General features: G+C 54.2%; 2 protein-coding genes across 7 annotated transcripts in view; both read left to right on the top strand.

Annotated features, from left to right (window-relative positions):
• Positions 1-22,284, top strand: MLC1 (modulator of VRAC current 1; the record flags this gene model as incomplete). Of its 6 annotated transcripts, none has more annotated exons than XM_081311630.1 (11): positions 1-213; positions 1,247-1,336; positions 2,748-2,801; positions 2,988-3,089; positions 9,985-10,086; positions 10,413-10,484; positions 12,077-12,193; positions 14,792-14,848; positions 15,405-15,527; positions 19,166-19,327; positions 20,585-22,284. In XM_081311630.1, the coding sequence occupies 11 exons, from the start codon at positions 1-3 to the stop codon at positions 20,657-20,659; spliced, it is 1,167 nt and encodes a 388-aa protein (XP_081167756.1). In that variant the 3' UTR covers positions 20,660-22,284. The 6 variants fall into 6 exon arrangements, with proteins under 6 accessions (XP_081167756.1, XP_081167757.1, XP_081167759.1 ...); XM_081311631.1 differs by having other exon boundaries at positions 19-213; positions 9,985-10,121; positions 10,433-10,484; XM_081311633.1 differs by lacking the exon at positions 1,247-1,336 and having other exon boundaries at positions 19-213.
• A 1,808-nt stretch (positions 22,285-24,092) lies between these two features.
• The window catches only part of TTLL8 (tubulin tyrosine ligase like 8), a gene marked incomplete at its 5' end in the record, with an annotated part of 68,962 nt that continues 66,817 nt past the window's right edge, over positions 24,093-26,237 (top strand). The window contains one exon of the mRNA XM_081311564.1: positions 24,093-24,153. Coding sequence (XP_081167690.1) covers positions 24,093-24,153 — 61 coding nt within the window. The remainder of the gene's footprint in view (positions 24,154-26,237) is intronic.

The raw sequence follows: 26,237 nt of genomic DNA, 5'->3' as shown, positions 1-26,237 counted from the left end.
ATGCCTGTCCCCAGTGCCATGACACGGGAGGGGCAGTTCAGGGAGGACCTGGGCTACGACCGAATGCCCACACTGGAGCGGGGACGGCAGGACCCAGGCCGGCAGGACCAGGGCAGCTACACCCCTGATGCAAAGCCTGGCGACCTTCAGCTGTCTAAGAGGCTGCCCTCGTGCTTCAGCTACAAGACCTGGGTCTTCTCCGTGTTGATGGGGGTGAGTAGCCTGACAATGGCCCTGGGGTGAGGTCCACAAGCACATCCCTTCAGTGAAGACAGTGGCCCGAGGCCCCCGGCGGAGGTGTTGCTTGTTCCCAGGCTAGAGACGGGCAGGAGCAGCCACCAGGTGAACCCTGGAGAGCCTCTTAGATACTGAGGAGTTTATCATGCTTGTGTGCTCTGAATTGTTTTCTTCAGTTAGTATCTACCACACAGGTCTGCGGCTGTCCCGCCAGGGGACTGTACTGAGCCCACGGTCAACACTAGCTCAAGGTGGCCTCCTTACTCCTGTGGGTCCCTGAGGCCGGGGCTGCAAGGGTGGGAGGGGGTCTCGGGTCTGAGCTGGCCCCAGGCAGGGCTGCATCAAATGTTGGAGTGTCTTTCCTGGGATGTTCCTACATAGATGGCAGACAACTGGAGACCTGAAGGAGTGGTGTGGTCCTCATAGCTGAGGGACAGGCCCCTGGACACACCATTCCATAGCAGGACCCAGTTCCCTATGGCTCTGGACTGAGAACCAGCATCTTGGCTGCAACCTCTCTCCTGCCCAGGCTCTTCTGGCCAATCTGCAGCAACCCCCTTGGATGGCCACAACCACACCTGGCCCTCAGCAGCCTCTTCACAACTCCAGGTCTAGCCCGGACCTTGGGCTATAGAGTCTGACTCCAGCAGTCAGTTTTAGATGTTTGCTAGGGTTTGCTTCTGCAGAGCAATGGGGCAGGCACTGTGTCCCGGTTCTGAGTGGACCTGTGTCAGGTGGTCACACCAGGTGCAGCTAGGGCTTCCCTGGGGAGAGGTACCAGTTCTTGCCTTTGATTTTGACACAGCCCCTGTCCTCTCCACTAAATAACAGCACAGAGGTCCCTGCTCTGGCCTTAGGCATAGGACTCATTTGTCCCTGGAGAGGGCCCTGGTCAGGCAGGGCCAGATGCAGGCTCTAAGATGCTGCAGTGTCAGGCCACTCACTCCTTGCATGTGTAATTTGCAGACAGAACCATGTTGTGACCTGAGTTTGTGTTGCTATTTTGCAGAGCTGCCTTCTTGTGACCTCGGGATTCTCCCTCTACCTGGGCAACGTGTTCCCCTCTGAGATGGATTACTTACGGTGTGCAGCGGGCTCTGTAAGCAGCGCTCCAGCCATGCCTGCCAGTGCCCTAGTCCCTGCCCTGATTCTGGGCTCCTGCCACTTGTTTCTCATTCAACAATCTCTTGTAGGACTTTAATTTCAAATAGGGTTTACTACTTCTAAAGCTCCAGTGAAGTAGGTCTGAATCTCATTCCCGAGACTTGGTACAAGAAATAGCACTTTTGATTCCTACCTGTAGTTGCATAGTCTCCAGCTGACAGTGAGCCAGTGGGGGAATCTGTCTTTGGGGGACCAAAGCTTGGTGCCCTGTTTATGGAGTTTCACTTAGTGCCCAGGCTGGCTGGGGAGGAGGCAGTGGTCCTCACAGGAGGGGAGGAGAGACAACCGCAGACCTCCAGGGCCTGTGGTTCCGGCCATCCCCTGTCTGGCCAGCTCAATCATAGAGCATACTGTCCACTGAGGTCTTGTGTGTCAGTAGGGAAAGCCACCAAGGTCTGGGGTTCTAGCTGGTGACAGGCCTGTACAGGCAGAAGGTCCTGGGAGTCTGTCCCTTTCCAGCCTCCAGCTAGTTCTTCTGCCCCACCCCATCAGTGGCCACTTGCCCTAAAAGACAACACATGAGCTTCCCCACACCCCACGCCCAGCATCTCCCTTGGGCCCTTAGGACAGACCTTCTTAGCAGAAGGTGACACCTTTCCCTCCTGCTCTCTGGAACCACCTTCTTGGCCTCAGGTCCTCACCATGGGAGCTGCCCTTGTTGGGGGCGGTGACCTCCACCTGAGACCCAGAGTGCTCCAGGTCGGCTCCACATTAGGCAGTGTCCCTTCCCCCTCATAGTTGTCTGGGAGAGAGCTCTGCCTCTGGTGGCCTGTCTTGGCTACCAGAGCTTGGCCCCTAGGACACCAGCCAACCTGTCCCCCTGGATCCTCAGCTCAGGCCCCCCATGGGCTCCTCCTGCTCACATCCCCACTGTCTGCAGATGCATCCTCTCTGCTTCTCAGAGGCCCTATCCACAGCTCCTCCCAGGATTTGGTCCCCTTATTAGCTGGCCCACTCCCAGCCTTGGGACCATAGTGGGGTCAGAGTGTGTGGCCTGGATGAGCACTCCTGGGCTGTGGGACCCTGGACACCAGAGAACTCTTGTGCCTCCTCCCCACCAAGGCTTTTTCCTTCTGTGTAGTTCTCCAGGTGAGACCATTCTGATCCTGTGCAATGATACTAAATTATATTTGGGATCCAAGTGTGCCTGGCTAGAAACCCTTTTTCAGGATGAATTGTTTTGAAGTAACTGGGGCTGTCAGTGTCGAGGGTCCCCTGCATCAAGTAACTCCCAACACTTGTTTGCCAACATGGCTGGGATTATCCCATCAGGCATTGCTGTCACTGCAGGGCTGGGATTAAAGCCATGGCCAGCAGGGTGCTCACCAGCTCTGCTTTCTTTGCAGTGCATCCCTTCAGCCATTGTGAGCTTCGCTGTTTCAAGGAGAAATGTCAGTGCGGTAAGTCCTTCCGGGCAGCCTCCACAGGGAAGGGTGGTGGTGGGAGGTAGGTCAGCCACAGGGCTGCCCATAGGGCTGCCCAGGGATAGGTGGAGCCACAGCAAGGTTGCCCCTAAGGTGGGCCCACCCCCAGTGCTTCCCCTCATGTGCTTAGGGTTCTAGCTGACGAGCTGCCTTGTCTTCCAGATTCCCAACTTTCAGATACTGTTTGTTTCCACATTCGCTGTCACCACCACGTGCTTGATATGGTTTGGGTGCAAACTGGTCCTGAATCCATCAGCAATCAACGTGAGTCACTGGAAGGGACCTGGGCCACACCTTCTGCTGACATCAGCTGCTGGGCTTCTGCCAGCACTGAGGGGGTGCAGTGGATGTCTGAGTGAGTGGGGATATGCCCTGATGTTTTCCAAGACTCCCAAATTGACAGTGTTGAGAACTTGATTCATGCTTTTGAGGAGAATTATCTCCACTGAACTCTTAACTGATTTCAGTGAATTAATTTATTTATAAGCAATATTTTAACATCTCTTTTTGCAACAACTCTTAAAAATTAATAGTAACAGGGCTGTGGATGTGGCTCAGTGGTAGAGTACTCGCCCTGCACAAACAGGCTCTGGGCTCCAAACCTGGCAGGACAAAAACACGTTTTAATAACTGTGATGCTGTCAGTTATAAGACACAGTTTACATACTACTAAGGGAAGTGGAAGAACATTGTCACCTCAATTTTGCCTCCAAATAAAAATATCACCAACTGGGTGCAGTGGCTCGTGCCTGTAATCCCAGGAGCTTGGGAAACTTCGGCAAGAGGATTGCAAGTTCAAAGCCAGCCTCAGCAACTTAGTGAGGCTCTAAAAAAACAAAAAAGACTGGAGATGTGGCTCAGAGGTTGGGTGCCCCTGAGTTCAATCTCTGGTACCAAACAAAACAGAACAAAAACCTCAACAAAATTTGAAGTGTCTTAGCTTTGCAAGGTGAGAAACAGAAAGGACAATGAAGGATGGGAAAGGGACTTCTACCTGCCACCTACAGAAAGAGCGATTCCTGCCAGTTTCACACAGGGACTCAGAGCATGTAGCAAACTTGCTGAACATGAAAACCAGCATAAAACTTTTAACTGTATCAACAACCTACATGCAGATATCATTCTGTAGAATTAAACATATCAAATTCCTGGGATAAATCCAACGAAATCTGAGATCTGAGAGACCCTACAGTAAAAAAATGATGGTGCGCCCTTCCTTTTTTAGGAAAGCAGTTATACATTCCAGGGAAGATGTGGGCTGTATCAAGGGAGATGTCTTTTGGGGTAAAGTAAGAAATATACATTCAAGGGAGAATGCAGGCCATCTCCAGAGGGAGAGACAGCAACCCCTGGATGTGAGTGTTAATGTGCAGGTACAGGGGCCACAAGGTGCACTAGAGGTGAAGCCAGGGCCAGGGTACACAATTCTAGGCCAGTTTTCTCTGCACTTGGTCATGGCCCCTGGGTAACTTTTGCAGGCAAGGGCAAGGATCAAGGGTGAGGGCCCCAGTGCAGGTTAAGGACAGGCTGGGTTGTTCACAATGCTTGTTTTGCATTGAAAAAATGCATGGGTGTTTCCTGCATCCCAATAGCTCTGGGGGTACTTCTCTTTTGGGATGGTCTGTCTTTCCTTTTCTGTATCCCCAAATTCCTATCTCCCCCAGACCCCCAGCCTTGTGATCCCTTATTCTTAAAAGGTCAAGATGTATCTTCTGTGGCTGCTTTGAGATGACAGGGGTGATGGCCCTGTCTAGCCACAGATCTGAAGTCTCTGTCAGCGTGGTGCAATGGGGACAGAAGAGACTTGTCTCAGTTGCTGGGACGGATGGCATCTCACATTGACATCATCTTAACCAAGAGGCTGTTGCAGTCTGAAAGGTCCTAGGAGATGAAGAAACGCAGGATGTAGCCGGAGGCCTGGACAAAGGCAGCAGTAGACAAAGCAGACAAGGGAGCTCTACATGGCTTCTGGGTACCTGTGCACATTTTGGGAACTGGATTTGTCAATCACAGTTCTGTTGGTCAGACAAATTAACTCAGGACAACATGACTTTTAGAAGAGTCTTTTCTATTAGTTATTATCAGATACTCAGGCATACAGGCTTATTTCTTCAAGACATCCTGAACCATCGGAGGGCAAGGCCATGCAGGAGGCTCATACATGTTGGCATGGGGGGGATACCTCTTGGAATCTTCCAGGATGCATGGAATTCCTGCAGCTCTGCACAGGAACTTGGGCTGGGAAAGGAAGCCCCTTGAAGAACAGATTGGGGCACACCCCCAGGCTTATTAAAAAGCTGTCCTTGCCAGGGTGGTCTTGGCAAAGGCAGGGGAACCAGCCCTGACTGGGTCAGCCTGGGTCTCCTCACATGTATGGATGGCAGTCTGTGATCTGGAACGCAACAAGTGCCTGGTCACCTGGGGTGGACCACCTCCCACCTGCCATGGAGATCCAGACCTGAGACTCTGAAGCATGCTGTGAGGGAGAAGGTGATGGATAGGGAAGCTGCCCAGTACACATGGAGCACCCCTTCAGTTCCCCAGGGAGACCAGTGCCCCAGGAGGAAGCCACAGCCTTCAAGGGCTGGGCTCAGCCGCCTGGCAGCAGGCTGAAGAGGCGCGCAGCAGGGACAAGACGCGTACTACAGCCAGCGAGAGCCATCCACATGCTCAGCACACACCCAGGGAAACTCTGAAAAACTGTTAGGGATTTGCTAGACATTCTAAGATATATGCTGTGCCACCCCAGGTGCAAGCCCTGGAGAACTGCTTCACACCTGTGACCAGGCAGTACACATGTGAAGGTCACAGCAGTGACACTTGCCATCAAAAACTCCTTGTCTAAACAGATGTCCGTAACCTAGAACAGTGCCTGTACATGCAGGTGAACTACAGAGTGGGAGACAAGACAGATTAACACGTGGTGAAAGGGGGGTGAACCACATCCCCTGGTGGCCATGGAGCCGCAGCCCTGCATCTCCTGGGCCTCGTACCTGCAGAATCCCAGCACCACCCGAGCTCCAACCACAGAGCTATGACAGGACTGAGCAGTGGGGACCCAGGAAGGAAGCCCTGGAGCTGCTTGTGCTTGTGCTCAAGGACACAGGCATGAGCCATGGGGCAGAACACCACACAGTGGGAAAGAGCCAGACAGGCTGGAGGCTGCATCCACGCTCTGTGTGCCATGAGTGTCCTGTTAGCCGTCACCAGGACCTCTGGACTCTCGGAGGTGTGCACTGCTGGCAGCTGGTGGCACAGCGCACCCATTCCTGATCCTTCCACCTGCCCATCTTGTCATAGGTCTCTGCAGCCTGTCACTCTCCGCAGAGTTCCAAACCACCATGTCCCCTGTTGGTGGCACGTCAACGTCTTGCCCCTGCACACTCTGCATTCTAGCCCCCGAGGCCAGGCTGCCCTGGGCCACAGGAGTGAGGCTGCTGGCTGTGGGTCATGCCTGTGCTCTGTCAGGCTCAGAGTGCTGCCTGCTGCAAGTCCTCCCCACCAGACTGAGCATCCTGCAGCTTCTCCTGCCCGGGGTCATCAACTCACACTGTTCCCAGTCAGAGGACAGCAGAGATATGGACTTCTTGTTTTCACGTGGCCTTCAGAGCTGCAGTTCTAGTCATAATGTAATGATATTATAAATCAATAAGTGGGTGCTATTTAAAGATAGCCCCACATGCCTGTTTTTTAGGGTCTGGCAAGAAGCAGAAGGGACAGTCAAAAGGGAGTGTACAGTTAGGGAGGGGATCGTTCCCACAGTCTGCACAGTGTGGGTGGGGGGGCAGCAGGTGGCTGAAGGGGCAGGGGATGCTCAGAGAGCCCCCAGCAGAGCAGTGTAGCAGAGCCTGCCTGAACTTCCAGACTAGTCCAGGTCACAGTCTGGAACACAGGCCACTCCAGAGCTGGAAGGAAACCAGCTCATCAGGACAGTACGGGGGGTGAAAGGGTGCTGAATAGAAGGAAAAGAATAACATGGAGCAAACAAGTGAACAGAGCTCAGCACACCCAAAAGCTGGGTCTCTGAAAAGACTGGCATGATAGTTGCCATGGAGATACAAATTAAACTGTGGAACAAGATGAAGGGCTGGGTTGTGGCTCAGTGGCAGAGCACTTACCCAGCATGCACGAGCCCCTGGGTTTCACTCCTAGGATGGAAGAAAAATAAGAATTCTGAAAAGTTGTGAAACACAAAACCAACTTATAAAAATCCAGTGTAAGTTTCTGAGAGTGACAGTCCACACCTGTAATCCCAGCAATTTGGGGGCTGACACGGGAGGATCACAAGTTCAAGGCCATCTGGGTGTTAAGACAAGATTGCAATAAATCACCATGTCAATCTTAAAGCAGGAGACGGAAACTTTATTCACCAGTTGGAGGTCCGGGTCCACCAGCTGGTGGTCCAAGGGGGTAGGCTGCAGGTCTACATGACTGTTGCTATGATTCAAAACCCATAAACAAATGTCATGAGATCTAAAATCAAGCAGAAAAGAGAGTGGGCCAAAACATCTCTAGTTGTGTACAAGTTAAAGAATGGTTTCTAACATCTAGACAGTCAATCTCTGACAGGGTACATTATCCAAGAAAAATGGGAATCAAAGAACAATTTTACATTGTATAAGAATTGCCATGTTGTGTTGCCAAACATGCTATGCTAAGCAACTGTTGATGGGTACAGAGGTGGGGCTTTCCCTGGGGGAAGCATTTCTTACAGGACGTGGAGTTTCAGGGCAAAATGGAGTCTGTTTGGTCATTGCCCATATAGCCTGGCCCATAACATGTGCAACTCAGCAAGACCCTCTCTCAAAATTAAAAAAATAAATAAATAAAAATGTAAAATATTTAAAAGGGACATATAGGAAGTCTGTAGTATTATTACAATTTTTTTAGTTCAAAATATTTCAAAATAAAACTTTCTTTAAAAATTCAATAAGCGTCTCTCTGTACTAGCAGTAGTCTATCTGAAAATACAACTTAAAAAAAAAAACAAGACTCCAGGGTTGGGCTGTAGCTCAGCGGTAGAGGGCTAGCCTAGCACATGCAAAGCCCTGGGTTCAATCCTCAGCACCAAATAAAATAAATAAATAAAGGTATTGTGTCCAACTTAAAAAACAAAAACAAAAAACATGACTCCATTCTTGTCAACAACAAAGTCCATAAACTATCTAGGACCCAATAAAACAGATGCATGGGTCTGAGTTTTTTTTTTAATCTTTATTTTATTTATTTATTTTTATGTGGTGCTGAGGATCGAACCCAGGCCATGTACCTGCTAGGTGAATGCTCTACAGCTGAGCCACAATCCCAGTCCCTATTTTTAAATATCAGCTGCTTATTTTTTCATGACATTATTGTATTATGACCAGAATATATGATCTAGAGTGCATTGGTTCTTTGAAATTTACCAGGCCTGTTTATGGACTAATAGACGCTCAGTTCTGTTAGTACTATACAACTACTGTAAAGAATGGAAATTCTGCCTTATTTGGCATGCAGAGTTTTGTAGATGAGCTTATTAGTTGCATTTGTTTTAAAATCCAGGCTTTTTTACTCTTCAGATATGGTGAGGTCAGCAGAGCAGGAGATGCCGGCCATTGAAAGACAGTCTAACAGTCTAACAGACCCCAGAGGAGGGGCACGCAGGGCCACTCAGGGGAGCATCAGGGTTGGTACAGGCAGAGGAAGCATCCCCACTGTGACTCGTGGCTCAGCCACAGGGGCAGGAGGGAGGAGCATGGATCTACCAGTGGTGGTGCAGGAAGGAGCAGGCGTGGCACGTAGGGGGCTTAGGATCAGCCAGTCTGAATACCTTCAGCAGGTACTGGACACAGAGCTGTCCCTGGCTGCCTTGGGGTGACTGGGCAGGTGGGTGGTGGCCCCACATGGGCAAGCAGATAGAAGGGCACAGGTTGGGTGCTTTGAACATGATGTCGTTGGCCAATCCCAGAATTAGCCAGCCCTAGGAGGGGCAGCCTGTCCAGGGCAGCCCAGCCCCAGATGGAAGAGCATCAAAGGAGACATGGTTAATGCAGCAACTTTCTTGTGATTGTGAGAGATCTTATGCTTTTGTCTTTTTCCTCTGTCAGTTTCTGAGGAAAGTATGTCAAATTGTTCACCTATCACCATTGGTTCACCTATTTCTTCCTGTGGTTCTGTTATTAATTACTTTGTGTATTTTGAGATGCTATTGTTAATTTCATGTTTTGCAGTATGTAGAGGTTGAAGCCAGGGGTGCTCTACCACTAAGCCACACCCCCATGCTTTTTATCTTATTTTGAGACAGAGTCTTGCTAAGTTGCTGAGGCTGGCCTAGTACTTGCAATCCTCTTTACAGTTGTGCACCACTGTATCCAGCACATTCTTTCTTTTATAAATTTATTTTTTAGTTATTAGTTAAATTGTCTTGTTATTGTGTTTATATATTTGTGGGGCTGGGATCGAATCCAGAACATTGCACTTGCCAGGCAAGGCTCTAGACTCTGTGGCTCAGCCATAGGGGAGGGAGGGAGGAGCGCAGATATGCCAGAAGTGGTGTGGAGCCAGCTCTGGTCCAGTCCCTGCTTGGAGATGGGCAGGCCAGGCCTCCAGCTTTAGTGATGCCCTGGTTTTGAGGCTGAGCGATCCTGTGAGCCAGTGGAGAACGGAGGAGTGCACAGCATACTTTTTGAGGGCTGGCAAACAGGAGGAAGCACATACCATTTTTTATTGGTGGACAGGCTGTTGGTTCAGTTCTCAGAGTGCAATCTGCCTTTCTCAGGGGGGTCTGACTGGCTTGGTTCTGAGAATATTAACAAGTGTGCAGATTCTGGAAACTGCCTGTGCCGTCAGGACCCAGAATAGTTCTGTTTCCCTTCAGACCCCTGTGTTTGCAGTTTTGGGCAGTCACACTGGGAGCTTCTGTAAACCGAGTGTCAGCCTGTTGTATAAGTGAGAGGGTTAGCTCAGGGAACGGCAGATGCCACCCAACAACCTGGTCCATCTGTTCTTGCATAGCCCTTGATGAGAGTGGGGAAATAAACAAAAATCCCAAAGGCCCGCGTGGGACCGAGGCAGTGTGGGGTGCATGGCCCATCCGGGGCGGGGCGCCGGCCCGCAGCCGGGCCTGCTGTGCCACCATGAGAGGTTAACAGGGCCGCTGAGGCTCCTGCTTCCCTTGCAGATAAACTTCAACCTCATTCTGCTCCTCCTGCTGGAGCTTCTCATGGCAGCCACAGTGATCATCTCTGCACGGTCCAGTGAGGAGCCCTGCAGGAGGAAGAAGGTGGGTGGCCTCCACAATGGCATCATGACCCTGAGGTGGCCTGGCTGCCCCAGGGTCCCCACAGGCAACTCAGGCCACAAGGAGGCGGGCGTGGGGTGGTGCCCCTGGCTGTTACCTAGGAAGGCATCTCTGCCCCCAAGTCTGCTCACAGTGCCTGGGGCCTGTGGTGCCTGGAGCCCATGGTGCCTGGGACCCACAGTGGTGGCAATTCAGCATGCCCCTTAAGTCTGTTGGGCCACACCAGCCAGTGGCCCCTTCGTGCCATGGTCAGCACTGCTGAACCCCGAGCCCATGCACTGTGGCTGATGAGCCTCGCTTCCTTGAAGGGCTCCATCTCCGACAGCAGCAACATTCTGGAGGAAGTGCCATTTCCTGCTCGGGTCCTGAAATCCTATTCGGTAAGAAAAACTTCCCTTTTAATTTCCTCTCACTGGTTTGGTGTGTGAGGCTGGATCGGATCCTCGTTCTCATGTTTAAAGATGTCCAGGACTTGGCCAGGGCGTGCACGTGAGTCCTGCCCTCATCTGAAGCCACTGCAGGCAGCCATCCATCACTGGGGCCAGCAGCGCCTTGCTCAGAGGAGCTGGTGTTCCTGAGCTTCCTGGGGTCTCAGCTGAAGAAGGAGGGGCCTTGCTTGCACTGTGCCCTGGAACCTCCAGCTCTGGAGGCCCTTTCCATTTCCTGTTTGTTCAGGATCGCTTGTTCTCCTGGGGAAGTTCAGACAGAAACCTCCAGTAGAGTGTGGGTACTGACTTCTTGTAATTCTGTCGCTTTCCAGCCTGGATCTGGGAGCCCGTGTTCTCAGTTACAGACAAGCAGCTCTTCCTTGAGCATTGTGTAGCGACATTCTCTGTGTCGGATAGGGCCGGCCACGGACTCTTCCCACTGTGTGAGCACATCACTGTCCTCTGCTGGCCTCGGCCGAAGGCATCTTTACCCTTCTTATTTCCAGCTTATCTTGTTCTGGTGATACTTGGGTATGTTTCTTACAATGGTGCAAGGCTGTATTTTAGTTTTTCTATCTAATCTGCCTGGCTTTTGAGTTTAGTCCATTTCCTCTGAGAGTGGTTTCTAACATAATTTTATCTATTTTACCCTTTTTATTCCTCCCTACTTCTGGATTTTTCTCCTCTGCCTTTACCTCCTCCCCTGCCTTCTTTTGGGTCAGCCGAGGCTTCTCCTGTCCTCTTCCTGGTGGTTTCGGACTAGAAGTTGCACATTGCTCAGCTGGAGACTCCTCCTGTTCAGTCTGCCTCCTGTAGACAGTGTGCATCTCTCCCCTTGGCCTGGTTGGGGAGGGGAGGGAGCCAGGTGCCTTCCTGCCTCCGCGGTCTGGCTCCTGACTTGCTCCTGGGCTTCCCAGGCCTCTGTGTCCACCTCTGCCAAGCTTCTGTCCTCCTCCTGCCCCACTTTTCTCCTGTTTAGTGCATCTTCCTCAGACTCCTTGGGAGGGGTGTCTGTTTTGGTCAGCTTTCACTTTTGTAGGTCACCTCATTCATGGAGACTGTTTTGCCCAGTAGAGTGTTAGTTCCAGGCCAACGGTGTCCCTGTGGGTTTGTGGTGGGCCATCGCCACCGCCCTCTGCAGGTGTCCTCTCTTTGGGGAGCTTTCTGTCCTGTGTTGTGACTGCTCTGAACGGGGCAGTTTTCTTTGTCCATGTGGGGTCTGGTGGGGTCTGAATGCAAGGAGGATGGCCGGCCAGTCTTGTCCCCAGCACAAGCCCTGTGACAGTGTGTCCTCTGGCACTCCTGCTGGCCACATCCACATCCAGCTTTCCCGTGGCCTCCGTGAGCTTCACTCAAGGTCAGCTGGGTCCCCTGCATCAGCTTCTAGGGGCTCAGCCTGTTCAGCCTGAGAGCAGGCCGCCCACTGACCCCATGGCCTACCCTGGGAGCCGAAATCTACACAGTGCCTTCTCTCCCTCATGGTGGGTGCAGACCCTCAGAGTGGTGGCCCTGTGAGGTGATGCTGTCCTACTGTCCCCTCCCAGGTGGTCGAGGTCATCGCTGGTGTCTCTGCTGTCCTCGGTGGGGTCATTGCTATGAACGTGGATGAAGCAGTCTCAGGCCCACACCTCTCAGTGACATTCTTCTGGATCTTAGTGGCTGTGAGTACTTCCTGGCTGGCCACCCTGTCCATGCACAGCTGCTCTGGCCACACAGTCTTGGCCACAGCTCTGGGCTCCTCTTCTTGAACCAAGGTGGCTGGTCTTGAGCTCTGTCTTGTGGCATTCTGACAGGAAAGCACCTAGAGAGAGTCCTGCTGGCCCCTGACCCAGAACACTTGGAAACAGGGCTGGACAATCAGCGTGTGATTTTATATTCGTTGCTAATATTTTATATCACTCCTGTGTTTCCTAAGACAGCCAATTACTTGTATTATCCCATGCAACTTGTAGCATATGTTTTATAAAATGTGATACTTCTGCTGTAATTCATACTAAATGCTGATACAGCAGATGCTTAGCAGGACACCTGGCACGAAGGAAGTGTGGACGCACGGCCTCTGTTCTGAACTTGGTCCTCAGGTCACTGTGCGGGTCTTTTCAGTTGCCATGTGATCTCACGCTGTTCAGGGCTAAGCCCAAACCTGCACAGTGTGTACCAGTCGGCCATCCTGGCCCCCTTGGGGACCGTCACACCACAGTGTCCCTTCACACCCAGAGCTGCTATTCCTCTGTACTTTGTGCAGAAGACCTGGGCCCCAGGCATCATTTTGCACCTGCCACCTGTGTGGCCTGCCGCCAGCCACAGCTTGTCCACACTGCGTGCCTGGCCTTGCGGACGTTTCAGTTTTGCCCTACCATCTCATAGAAAAGAACAGGACATGGCAAGCACCTGTGTCCTGTCCACAGCTCCTCAGAGCATCAGCGGTCCTTCCTGAGGCTGCCCCGCAGGCTTGGCTGCAGTCGACCCCCACTGTAGGGAGACTGGCCCGGTGGGGTCTGACGTGGCTGGGTGGCGCATGGGGGCCGCAGCTCGCTTCCCCCTGGGGGCCCGTGACTCCCTAGACCTCTCTGCCAGGGGCTCCTGGAACAGTGCAGGAATGGGGGTGGGGTGAGCCACTCAGCTGGCAAGTCCAGTGGAGGAGAACTCCCCAGGGTGCAGCCTGAGCACACAGTCCCCAGAAGGAGCAGGGGACATGTCTGATATCTGTGTCTGCAACAGAGCTGATTGGGGGTTAGACCCTGAGCCCCTGAGTACAGAGACCAAGTTCACAATGGAAGGTGCTCTTCCTTGTCCCCTGGCCATTCCTAAATGCACCCACAGTGCCCTCCCTCCTCCTCCAGGGAACAAGCAGCTATGGGGTAAGGAGACCCCAGGAAGAGGGTGGGGCACTTCAGGTGGGACACCTTCTCGGGTAGGAAGCTACCTGGCTCGGCTTGCCTGCATCCCTGCCAGGGGTGGCCAGAGAGGTCACGGGCATAGATCACTGGACACCAGGCAGGGTCCAGGGCCTGGAGTTAGGCTGAAGGCCGGGTCCTCCCCATTCTCCCCATGGTGGGTGGCCACCCCAGCTGCTTTCTAACTGGCTGTGCCCCATCTTTTATTCCCTCCTCAGCACTTGTCCTGCTGTAGCCAGAGGCCCTTTGGGAAATGTGTGGATGCTTCTGCCTCCTGGCTGAGGCCAAACCCACCTCTGCAGTCACATCTGGTCCAACCCCGGGGACTTTGCACATGCAGTTCCTTCACCTCCCTCATCAACTCTCTCTGTGTTTACTTACCTTCTCCTCAGAGCCCTGACAAAAGGGTCATTCCTGTTTGAGAGGAGTCAGTTGTCACTGGCCAACACCACTGCCCCAAGGTGTGGATAGGAACTTTGGAGCTGGGAAACTGCCTGGGTCACTAGCTCACCAGGCCATGTTAGGCACTCGGAGGCCTAGGGCTGATGGCCCAGGGGGATGACCACCACCTTCCCTCTGCCTGCTCTGTGGAACTAGATCAAGCTCCTTGAGGTAGATGGGAAGAGGCACTTCTTGGTTCAAAGGGGAAGAGCCAGCAGATGCCTGACCCTGTGGGCTACGTGGATGCCTGGGAGCTGCAGCCCCTGTCTAGTCCTGAAGCACCTGGACACCCAGGGAGAACCTGAGCAGCAGGGGTGTGCAGCCCTCAGAGGTGCCAGAGCCAAGAGTTGGCCCACAGACAGAGACAGGTGCAGAGTGTGATGGGGACTGGACCCTGGATCTGGAAGCAGAGGGTCTGCAGGATGGAAGCCGGGACTGCATCACACCTGCTGTGTGAGGACCACGCCCAGTGTGTGGACACAAGTGACCAGGTGCTCGGCTGAGGGCACAGAAGGCACCAGCAAGGTGACTCTGGGGAGTCACACCATTCTTGTAGATTTTCTAGGGGCTTAAAATCTTTAATGAATGCTCAAGGAACAAGAAGCCCACCAAGCCAGTGAGAGACCACCTGCCTCCAGGCCCCCAGGGAACAGCCCAGGCAGCCATCAGCCCCAAAGCCATCAGCTCCACCTCCTAGGCCCTGGCTGGAAGCAGGAACTGCTCAGGGGGCGGAGCAGAGCACAACACTCCATCTCACTGCAGAGGCTCTGAGATCTTTCTTTGTTCACAAAACCCAGCTGAGTGTGGTAATCCTGTAATTCCAGTTCAGAGCCAGCCTCAGTGGCTTAGGGAGACCCTCAGCAACTTAGACCCTGTCTCAAAATTTAAGAAAAAAATCTGTTATTGTTTTTTTTCTTCTAGTGTTTTCCAAGCGCCATTGCCAGTCATGTGACAGCGGAGTGTCCCAGCAAGTGCCTGGTGGGTGAAGGTCTGCCCATCCCTCCCCCGTGCCAGAGACAAGGCTCTGGCCCACACTGGCAGCTGCAGGGCTGGGAAGGGGCCAGGGAGGAGCAGCTCTTGAGGCAGTGGGAGGGCTGCAGCTGGACCCACCCCCAGCAGAGGGCTCAGGGCTGCCCTGCCTGTGGATAGCAGGGAAGTGAGCACTTCGGATGTGGACAGAGATACTCCTGAGGTTGAGGAAGGAGGGGAGGAACCAGTCCTTTCTCAGTGGGCTGTCCTCGGCCCTGTGCTGCCCATGCTTGAGGCTCTGGTCGGGGAGCATCTGCTCCTGGCTTCAAAGCCCCTCCCCAGTCTGACCTGCAGTACCCTAGGAGTTGGGAAGATGGGGAGGTCAGCGGGACAGATCTCAGAGGCAGGGACTGGTGAGCAGAGTGGTGTGTGGAAGGGCTGGGCAACCTGTGATGTCCACTGCTCCCGAGGCTGCCCTGCGCTGGGCGCCCGCTGCCTGAGGAGCCCAGCCGTTGCTGACTGCAGTGATACAGCCCGCCCTGTCTGCCCTTGCCTGCCTCCCCAGGTGGAGGTGCTGCTGGCCATCAGCAGCCTGACGTCCCCACTGCTGTTCACGGCGTCCGGGTACTTGTCCTTCAGCGTGGTGAGGCTCGTGGAGATCTTCAAAGATTACCCACCAGCCATCAAAGTACGTATCCCTTCTTTTTCTTCTAAACTTCCTAGAAACTGCCACTCGTAGTCCGTGGGAGTCTGAGGAGGACTCTGGGGCAGACTGGATCTGTCCTGCAGTGGCCAGCGCAGACAAGCACCTACCACGTGGCCACAGTGGCTCCTCAGTCCGCCACAGGTGCAGCCAGTGTTTGTGCACTGTGAGGTGGATCTAACTTGCCTTTCCCGCTGTACAGTGGCATGGCTGCCCATCTGACTGCCCTGCTGCCGCCGCTCAGCGGGCAGCTCTGCCCTGGCCTCCACCTAGGCTGCCTCTGCTTCTCTAGCTGTGGGACGTTGCCCGCCCTAGCACAGCCTGCACAGGCCCCCGCCCTCCTCCACAGTGGCAGTGGGTTTCTTGCTCTTGAGCATCGTGCCACGGTAGAACCAGCTGTCACTGGGTCTAGCTCAGAATTGCACTGAGGGCGCAGGTCAGTCAGAGAAAAGCTAGAGTCTGACTGTCTCCAGGTGGAGCTCTGTGTGGCCTTCCAGCCGCCTCCTCATGGCTCTTAGATACTTTGTGTCTTTTGTGACCAGCATAAGTGGTGTCCCCCAAGTTCACTCCCAGAAACCTCAGCACAGGCTGAAAAGACCATGCAGTAGACACAGGTGCCATAGCAGCTTGCCTTCTGCGTGAGCTGCTCCTACTGATGGGAGGATCTGAAAGTGCAATCTGGCGTGGACAACTGACCCTTCACGCTGGCTGGCCTTAGGTCAGCATTTCTAAAAGTGACAGCTGCCCCCACACATCACAGTCTCATCATCACACCTGTGACCATCAAAATTCCAACACAGTGTTGTTTGGTGTCTGTCCTCATGTGATTTTTAGCCCCAGAGTGGATGCCTCGTCTCCAGCTCCTTAGCACAGGGGCCCTCTTCCTTTCCTCCCTGACTGGGAGGGCCCTCCATGCACCTGGATGCATGGGGCGCATGGACACAATACCTTTATTTATTTATATGTGGTGCAGGGTGCTTGTGGAGCTGGGCTCTGGCCAGGCTCTGGCCACACACAGGTCCCAGTCCCTGCTGTCTTCCCCTGGTCACTAGGGTGGCATTTTTACCTCAGGAAGTGAATAAAGGGTAAGCCTGGGGTCTCAGACCCCTCCTCTGCTCCTGTGCTGGCACTCTGTGTGGTGGGCTGCCACCCTCCTCTGCTGAGCACCGCCAAGGACCTGCCAAGTTTTCCAGGCTTTAGAGGGTCACAGCTGTCCCTCTCTCAATACTCAAGTTGACCCAAATGTGGCCAGCACTGTGCTTCTGGTAGACACCGGAAGGCCTGCCCTTTCTGTCTCTGTCCAGACATGCGCGAGGGCCGGGTGGGGACAGTGTGCACAGCTTAGATGGGGCTGTGAGCACTGACACCTTCCTGAGGACCTCAGCTCCTGAACCTTCGGCGGACAGAGCTGGACAGACTTATTCAGCAGTGCGGTTCGCATGCTGTCTCCAGTCAGACTCGGCAAGTCCTGGGTCTGCTCCTCTTTCCTCCAGTTCCACGGCTTCATGCTGCCGTGCACTGGCTCCAGATTTTGTCTTCTCAGGCACACACAGCTGCTTGCCACCGCAGGGGCTGGCATCCCTACTGGCAGTCTTAAGGTCCATCCCACCAAGGAGGGCGGGCACCTGCTGTGTGGCTCTCCGAGGGTTGTGCCATGCACAGTGTATGGTTTCTGAATGTGTTCAGCTTTTGGGTTTGGTTCCTTTTTTTCTTATGTTTTTAGCTGTAGATGGACACAGTACCTTTATTTATTTATATGTGGTGCTGAGGATCAAACCCAGTGCCTCACACATGCAAGGCAAGTGCTCTACCACTGAGCTTTCAACACCAGCCCCTCCTTTTTCCTTTTTAATGATATTTTTTAAATGTTTAAAACATTTGTATGGTTCGAGAGTCAAAGCTGTGTAAAGACCTGCTGGGGGGCTGGTGCCAGCCCTGCTGACTTGCTGTGCAGGAGGTGGCCACATCACCACAGTCTTCCCTTCCAGGCTGGACAGGTTGACTCGAAAACCATCACTCTGGACCTTGGCCCTTTTTTTGTTTGTTTGTTTCTGGGGATTGAACCCAGAGGTGCTCAACACCTGAGCCCTTTTGTTTTTATTTTTTATTTAGAGACAGGGCCTCACTAAGTTGCTGAGGCTGGCCTCAAACTTGCAATCTTCCTGCCTCAGTTGCTGGGATTACAGGTGTGGCCACCATACCCAACTTTTTTTCTTTTTAACTTAATTTATTCTGGTGGTTCCTGAACACCCAGGAGTCAGTGTTCTTCTGTCCTCCTTTACTACCCCGTGCAGCTGTAACCAGCCTTATCCCACCAGCCCTAGGGATGGGAGCCCGGCCGCTGCCAGCCATCTGCACAGAACTTTATTGGAGTGCTGGCTGGGAGAGGGCCTGCAGGGGAAGGTGCATCCATGCTGTGGGCTGGTCACCTCCTCCTCAGGCAGGGGGGCTGCTTTGGCCATGCAGGTGAAGCGTGTGTGGCCTCACTGAGCCCGGCAAGCTCTGCTCCCATCTCCAGCCCACTTTCTAGGGGGCTTTGGAGCGCTGCTGTTGGGGAGGCGCCCTCCAGGTGTGGAGCAGGTTCAGGGCCTGGCAGTGGTTTCCCCTCTGCTCCTGGCCCTGCATGGGGGAGTTTCTTCGACATGTCCTGAGTTGCATCTGGACATCTGAGTTGCGTCTTCAGCCAGGTTTCATAAGAACACGCTGGGACCCAGCTAGACCTGTGTCATGAGACCCTTCATTTTTTAAAAAATTAAAAACCCATCTTTTCCTCAGCCCCTTCATCTGCAGTGCTCCTACCCAGGAGGTCTGTTTGTTCTCTTCCCATTCTCTGCCATGACCGTCTTCACCTGTGCCAGGACCCTGGGCCCATGGTAGAGTGGGCACCTGCCTCCTGCTCTGCCAGGCAGGGCTGGATGCCTTCTCTTGGGGTACACCTGCTTTTCTACATGCATTTCAGATCCAGGGCCTGGCTGCAGGAGGCCAGCACTGCGGTCCTCTGGGAACTGTGCCCCGTTTCCCTCCCACTTCCTCCCCTTCAGTGGCAGCTGTACTCCTTCCTGTGCTTTGTATTTCATGGGCCACCTGGAGGGACGTCCCTGTGTGGAGTAGAAGGTGCTGGGTGCTTTACGGAGGCTTTCCCTTGCTGCACCTAGGTGCTGTGTCTGGCCTGGGCTCTCTGGCCACCAGGAGGACTCTGGGCCTGTCCTCCTCCCGGAAGCCCTTCCCACTTCCTTCCCCTCCTCACAGCACTCGGTCCTGCGTCTCCAGCAGCTGGGCCACTCTGCTGGTGGGTCAGAGTCCCACTGCCCAGGACCCCCACCCTCTCTCTCCTTCCCTCATTGGAAGGCTGTGGTCCCTTCTGCCAGCTCCCCTCTGAGTGTGAAGCACAGTGGTTTTGTAGGCTCCTTATCTGTCCTTGGGGTCCTTGAGGTGGGGAGAGGAGCAGCAGCCGTGCTGTCCACAGGGCCTGGCGGCCTCTGGGGCACTCTTAGGCCTGTTAACACCACCAGCAGAACGTGCAGGGGATGGTAGTGGCTGATGGAGCTGGCAGGTGCTGGGTGCTGGGAAAGCCCGTGGGCAGGTCTGCTGCTTGGTCGCTCACAGCTCGATCTGCCTCCCAGTCCTATGACCTGCTGTTGCTGCTACTGCTGCTGGTGCTGCTGCTGCAGGGCGGCCTCAACACTGGCACTGCCATCCAGTGTGTGAGCTTCAAGGTCAGCACGAAGCTGCAGTGCACATCCTGGGACACCCAGGCTGGCCACCAGGAGCGCCCAGAGGGGGAGGTGAGTGGCCTGTTCTCACAGACTCCCTGTCTTGGGGGCCTCTGAGAACCCAGGGGAGGTGACCATCCCCTGCACTAATGTCCTTAAAAACCTTTCATGCTTTTTTGTATTTTAAAATTAACCCAGAAAAAAATCTTGAAGAAGTAAATCTGACAGCAGGGGCTCAGCAGCTCTCTGTGGGCTGCCCCTCCAGGCAGTGTGTCCCTGGGCAGAGCTGCTCATGGCCCCTTGGGAGCAACAGCCACAGGGCCCCTGTACCTGGTCCTTCCAGCCTGGAAGTAGGTGAATGTGGGCTGTTTTGTCCTGTGGGATCCGTCAGCTTAATGCTAGTTTGGTGGCCCAGCCACCCAGGGCCCTGTGAAGATGGCAGAGGGACAGCCTGGGCAGAGGCCTCTCCTCTCCACATTAGGCAAATACAAACGCACTTCTGATCCTGAAAAGTACCAGGGCCTCAGGCTTTTCTTTGCTCTCACAAACATAGAACCTCCTTCCAGGGACTCCCATGCATCAGAGTTCCCTCCCTGGCTCCAGAGAGTGCCAGCTCTGCAGGGGAGGGGTGCCCACCCAGCCTGGAATATAGGTTGTCATGCCCACCCCTCGGCCAGGCCACAGCCACCTGCACGGCCCTCTGCTCAGACCCTGCCTCTTGCCCACCTCCCGCTGCCAGCCTGAGTCCAGAGGCTGCCACAGCTGACAGCAGGTGCTCAGCAGCTCTCTGTGGGCTGCCCCTCCAGGCAGTGTGTCCCTGGGCAAAGCTGCTCATGACCCCTTGGGAGCAGCAGCCACAGGGCCCCTGTACCTGGTCCTCTCGGCTCCAGGGAGGTCTCCTGTCTGTCACAGCATTGTTCCTGGCCTAGTGCAGACCCTCCTGGTTCTGGGTCAAGTCCAGAATAGGGCAGTGCTAGGTGGACACCTCATGCTTCCAAAGTCCAGTGCTAGTGCTTGGATGCACCATGCGGCTGGCTGCTGTCCTCCCTGCTGCCTGGCAGCATGCAGTCACCTCTGCCTCGGGTGACCTGTTCCTCAGCTGCCAGGAATGTGCCCAGCCACCGCTGGAGCATGCCCCACCCCAGGCTCCATATGTGCAGAGACTCAGAGACCAACCCTGAGTGAGGGGCCTGTCATTTTGAGGACAGCAGGACAGTGGAGGCCTCTCTCAACCTCCTGTCCAGCTTGCTGGTGCATGGGGGCTGCTGCTCTGCCTTCTGCAGCAGGCATGGCTCTGGTGAGCTAACCCAGGTCCTGTCTCCCTCACAGGTGGCCAGAAGCCCCCTGAAGGAGTTTGACAAGGAGAAAGCCTGGAGAGCCGTTGTGGTGCAGATGGCCCAGTGACCAGAGTAGACGTCCAGCTGCACAGACCCCACTGTCCTGTGGCCACAACTCTCTAACACACCCTTTCCCTTCCTGAGGGCAGCTTTTATTCTCATCAGACTTATAGGTGAATGTGGGCTGTTTTGTCCTGTGGGATCCGTCAACTTAATGCTAGTTTGGTGGCCCAGCCACCCAGGCCCCTGTGAAGATGGCAGAGGGACAGCCCGGGCAGAGGCCTCTCCACATTCCAGGCCTCTCTGGTCCAGCTTCCTTGGTGTGCCCTTCCCTGTGGCCTGTGTGTGCTGTGGCTCTTCCTCACTTTGCGCTTTCCCCTTCTGAGATGACACCTCTCAAGGGCCCAGCCCACCAAGTATCCTTCCCCAGAGCAGGCCAGCGCTCTGTCCCACCCCTAGAACTGGCCACTTCACATAGTTGCCATTGCTTTTCCCACACTCCAAGTCTCCATCCGGTCTTCCATACACCCAGCATTCCAGAGGCTCCACCTCCTCCCCAGCCCTGGAGGGTGTCCCTGGGATCCTCAGGTCCAGTTGGAGCTTTGCATGACCAGTGACCGCCAGTGTTCTCAGGGAGGGAGCTGATTGTGGGGCTTTGGAAAAATGGATCTGACTGCGTAGCCACTCACCACCCTGCGGCAGTGACAGTTGAAGCTGGGTCTCTCCACATTTGCCCGGCTGCTGCAGGATAGACCCCATTTGAGCGTGGGCAGTCCCTGTGCCCCAGGCCTCTCACTGCCTGACTGATCCCTGCTCACCAAGCTCTGGCCAGGGTCAGCTGTTGGTGTCTCAGGCACTTGTGTACCTCTCCAGCATGTCTGTCACTGCCTGCTGCCAGGCTGCAGGGACAGTTTGGGTGAGAATAATATTGGTTTCTGTTAAAACCATGGCCACAAGTTGGCTTGTGTGCCCTCTGCCTACCCTCTGAGGACACAGGATCCTCCCGCTGACATGGCACCTGTTAATCCCCGGTGAGTTGGGTACCAGCATTTTTTGCAGTCAAAGTGTGTTTTCTCTCTCTGCACAAGAGGAGAAGCCGTGCTCAGGAAGGCACTGATGTTCGCTGTCCACTGAGCTGGGTGTTAACTGCTGCCCCCACCCCAGGGAGGCTGAGGAAAGGCCTGGAGGCCATTATCACCAATGGACCAGTAAACCAGGGACTTGGTGGGATGGGCAGCCTGGCCAGGGGGATGTGAGGACCTTCTCAGGCATCTTACTCTTGATCCCAGTGGCCCTGGTTGCCAGGAATCATGATTGGGAGGTCATTATTTTCAGCTGAAGAAGAGGAATGCAGATAAGACTCAGGAAGCTGGAAGGTGCCAAGAAAGCAGCTATCTCCAGCCCTGGGTGACCTCTCTGCAGCCCTTGTCCTGGGCAGCTCCAAAGGACAAAGCCAGGGCCAGCTAGGCCATGCCCAGACGAGCACCACCATGGAGGTCATTCTCCTGCCTACATGAGGCCCAGGTCCTCAGGCTAGGCCACTGCCCCCCTGCAGCTCTGCTGTGAGGAGGCCAGGTGGGATCTGCTCCCCTGTTCCTGAGAGTGGGTGGGAGTCACAGGGACTGCCCTGGGGCAGTGGTCATCAGGGGACAGATGTGGCTGGAGGATCACTACTGGCTTGCACTCCACAGAACTAAACAACCCAAGTGGAATTTCAAAATTGTCAGTTCTGATTTACACTTTTTTCTATATATCATTTAATACGCTAGAACAATAAACGCTAACATACAAGTGTGGCCAGCAGTTTGTTTATGTGGGGTGTCAGGGCATCTGCCTGCCCACATTCTTAACAAATGGAGATGTAAAACAGGAGGGTGAGCTGAGCTGAGGGCACCTTGGCATCGATTCCTTGATTTAGATGTAACCCTTGGAGGTGGGGCCTGGGGCAGAACAGAGGTGTTGGTGGGTGAAGGCACTGGCCAGCCCAGGGGAAGCTGCCCACCTGTGCACAGAGGGGAGAACTTCCAAAATAAAGATGCATTTAAACCAAATGTAGATAACCTCCATGTTCTAAACCATCCCCAGCAGTGAATGCCCTGATGGAGTGGGCGGGTCTCTCCTAACCACCCCCCAAAAAGCTGGGCTGGCAGGGACAAAGAAGAAAGGAACTGCAGGGGTCCTGCATGGCAAGCAATACTGGCCAGGAAGACGGGTCCAGCAAAACACCAGGAAGTGCCCATGTGAGAGTGGGTCTGCTCCCAAGAATGGCCTTAAGGGTGCCAAGGCTGCTGCAGGCTCCTTGTGGGACCTACTACCTGCTCCTGCCACCCCATCGCCACCACCCACTAGAGGACACCCTGTCCAGGGAGAGGGCCCTATGCAGTTTGTGGGGAAGGACCCCACCACAACACTGGCCCCTGCACCCCCTACTTCTGGCCCTGGTGGGGTGTCTTGTGGGCAGCAAGGGGGCGAGGGCCTGGACTGGTGCTCCGGGAGGGGCAGGGTGTGACCACCGTCTTTGTGACTTGGCAGGGGCCTAAGTGCCAGGGCGGGTCCGTATGACCCCGACCTCCGCGCGGGGCCAAAGCGCGTGACCCGGGCGGGGGTCGCGGCCACTCGCGGGCCCTCCCCCAGACGCATGGCCCGCGTGTTCCTGTGCCCCGGCCCCCGCCCCCGCGCTTGCTTGGACAGCAGCCGGGGACTAGAACCCCAGCCCGAGCCCAGCCTGAGCGCCACTGACTGCGACCCGGCTGAGCCCGCACCACCCACGCCTCCCGCGCGCCGCCACCGCAGCGCCCGCCGCCCTCCGCCGCCCGCGCGCCCGCGCAGCCCCACGCCCCGGGCCGGCCGCCGCACCACTCGTCCCGGGCTCTACCGCCAGCGCCGGGGTCCTGCACAAAGCGCCGCGCAGCCCGGGCCCGTCGCCCTGGGCAACCGCAGGACGTGGGGACGCGCGGCCGGGGGCGGAGGCGCGACGCGCGCCTCGGGGCGGGTCCCGGGTGAGCAGCGGCCCGCACTTCTGACCCCACAGGCTCCCTGCTCCCCGCACTCGGAACCCGCCCTCCTCCCTCTGGAACCCCAGAACTTCCCTACCCTAGCCCTCCACCTGCCCACCCCGCCTCCCGCCGGGAAGAGCTGCTCCCCGCCCCTTGGAACTCCTTAGGTGTCTCCCTTCTCGGGTCCCAGGCGTGTCCCTGCAGCCTAGTTCTGTCTCCCCACCCCAGACCCGTCTCCCCCAACTCCAGACCCCCTCACACTCACACCTATCCCCCCACCCCTGACCTAGCCTCCCACCCAGATCCTCGCCCCCAGACCTACCCTCTCCCAGACCTGTGCCCCCACCCGGGCCTCCTCATCCCCAGGCCTGTTCACTGAGGTCCACCTACCCTTACACCTGTCCCTCACCTGGATCTTCCCACCCAGCCCTCCTGCTGACCTTGCTCCCTCGTGCCCCTCTCCCAGCAGGTGCCGACAGCCTGAAGGAGGAGCTGGAGGCCATCATGGAGCCAGGCCAGAAGCTGTCCTCTGCCTTGTCGGATGGAGACCGCCGAGAAGAAAATAGTCTGCACCCGCCTTTGCTTCCCAGAGTCGGGCAGCGCTCAGACGGGCTGTCCCCGCTGTCCTCAGCCTTAAGTGGGCGCGAGGCCAAGGTCACAGGTGCTCAGAGGGAGGTGTCTCGCCCAGGCCCACCAGGGGAGGCGCTGGGCAGGGTGGGGTGCGGACTTCCACTGGGCCTCCCCTGAGGTTTCCTCGCTGCCTTCCTGTGTTTCCCTTGCGTCGGACAGGGTCGTGGTTGGTAAATACCTAAAGTCCTAGGAGTAAGATCCGCACCACAGGTGGGCACCCCCTCTGCTTTGTAGGGTGCTGGCAGTTCTGCAGCCTGGGTAGGAGCTGGCCACCCCACAGCCCCTCTCTGCATTTCCCGCAGCCCTGTTGGAGAGTTCCTTCCAGATCTTGGCTGGGGTCAAGTTGGGTTGTTTATTGCTGACGTGGGAATTCCGTGTGTGTTCTGGATACCAGTTCTTTGTCAGAGCCGTATCATAAATATCTGTGGGGTCACTTCAGTCACTCAGCCATTCCTTCAGTACCCAGGGCTTCTGGCTTCAGTGTGTTTACTTATCAATCTCCTATCCTTAGTGCTTTGGTGTCTTGTTTAAAACTCTGTGCCTACTCCCTTGTCCAGAGAGTACTACCCTGAGGTGTTTTTTTGTTTGTTTGTTTTGGTTTTTTTTTTTTTTAAGAAGCTTTATAATTTTACTTTTCACATTTGGGTATACAACCCTTTGGGACTGAGTGGTGCACATGAAGTGAAGCAGGGGTCATCCCCCCATTTGTATATCCAAGGACTTGGCTTCCTGGGGTCAACCAGGTTGCACATTCCCCATTCTGTACAGGGATTCAGCCTCTGCCTGGCAGGTCCCCTGGGGTCATCCAGTCATGGATCCCCATCTGTTCTTTGGTCTTTCTGGCTATCCTTATTCTCAGGTGTGGGTTCCCCATTTTATCCTATTGATTTTGCTGGCCGTCCTGGCCCTGTACCACCATTCTGATTCCAGGAGATTTCTTCTTTCCTTTTTCTTTTTAAAGTTTTGAGACAGGGTCTTGCTAAGTTGTCCAGGCTGTACTCAAACTTGGATTCTCTTGCCTCATCCTCAAGAGCAGCTGGGATTATAAGCATGCACCACCACGCCTGGCTCCGGTTGCTCTATAATAAGTCTTACTATCTGGTGGTTTAAGTCCCCTGACCTTATTCTTCAAGATTGCTTAGGTTTTCTTGGACTTCTGCACTGCCATGTAAATTCTGAATCAAATTGTTAATTTACATACATACAAACTGTGCTGGGATTTTAATTATTATTACATTGAGCCTATGGATCAATTTTGGAGAATCAAAATCTTAACAATATGACTATTCTAACCCATCAGCATCTGACTTTCCTTTAATTCTTCTCAGCAGTGTCTATTATTTTCATTGTGCATATACACAGGACTTCTGCTGCTAGATTTACTCCTAGATATTTGATGTTTTAGATGCTATAGATGACATTTTTTAGTTTCATTTTTCTCACCTTTTCTGAAAACACAGTTGTTTTAGTGCACTGACTTAGTAATTGGTGACCTCACTAAGTACACTTAGTAATAGATTCATTTAGATTTTCCATGTACACAGTCCTCCTCTACAAACCTTTTCAATCTTTATGACTTTTCTTTTCTTGCATTATTGCATTGGCTAGTGTTCTCAGTAAAACAGAGTAGAAATGGTATAGTGGACATTTTAACTTTGTCCCCAACTTAAGTGGAAACTATGATGTCCTGTAGGTGGTAAAGTTTCCTTTTATCAATGGCCTAGCAGGAGATTTTAAATGAACAGATGCCATGCTTTCTTCTCCATTTGCAGTGGTGATAGTATTTTTCTCCCATTGACATCCCCAACCCTTGGACTATTTATATGATGTGTTCTGTTGATAAAAATTGGTTTAGTATTTGAAAACTCTGTGTGGTTATGCTGCATTGTTTTTCTGTTACTGGATTTGATTTACAAATGCAGTAAAGATTTTAAGATTTCTGTGCCTATTTTTATGAGCGACATTGGCATACCCTATTCTTTTGCTGTAGTGTTCTCGTCAGGTTTTGATATTAAATTA

The sequence above is a fragment of the Spermophilus citellus genome, assembly GCF_964194105.1.
Source record: "Spermophilus citellus genome assembly, chromosome: 10".
In the NCBI taxonomy this organism is placed as follows: domain Eukaryota; kingdom Metazoa; phylum Chordata; class Mammalia; order Rodentia; family Sciuridae; genus Spermophilus; species Spermophilus citellus.
The sequence above is the reverse complement of the archived record's forward strand: the minus strand, read 5'-3'. Positions and strand labels throughout refer to the sequence as shown.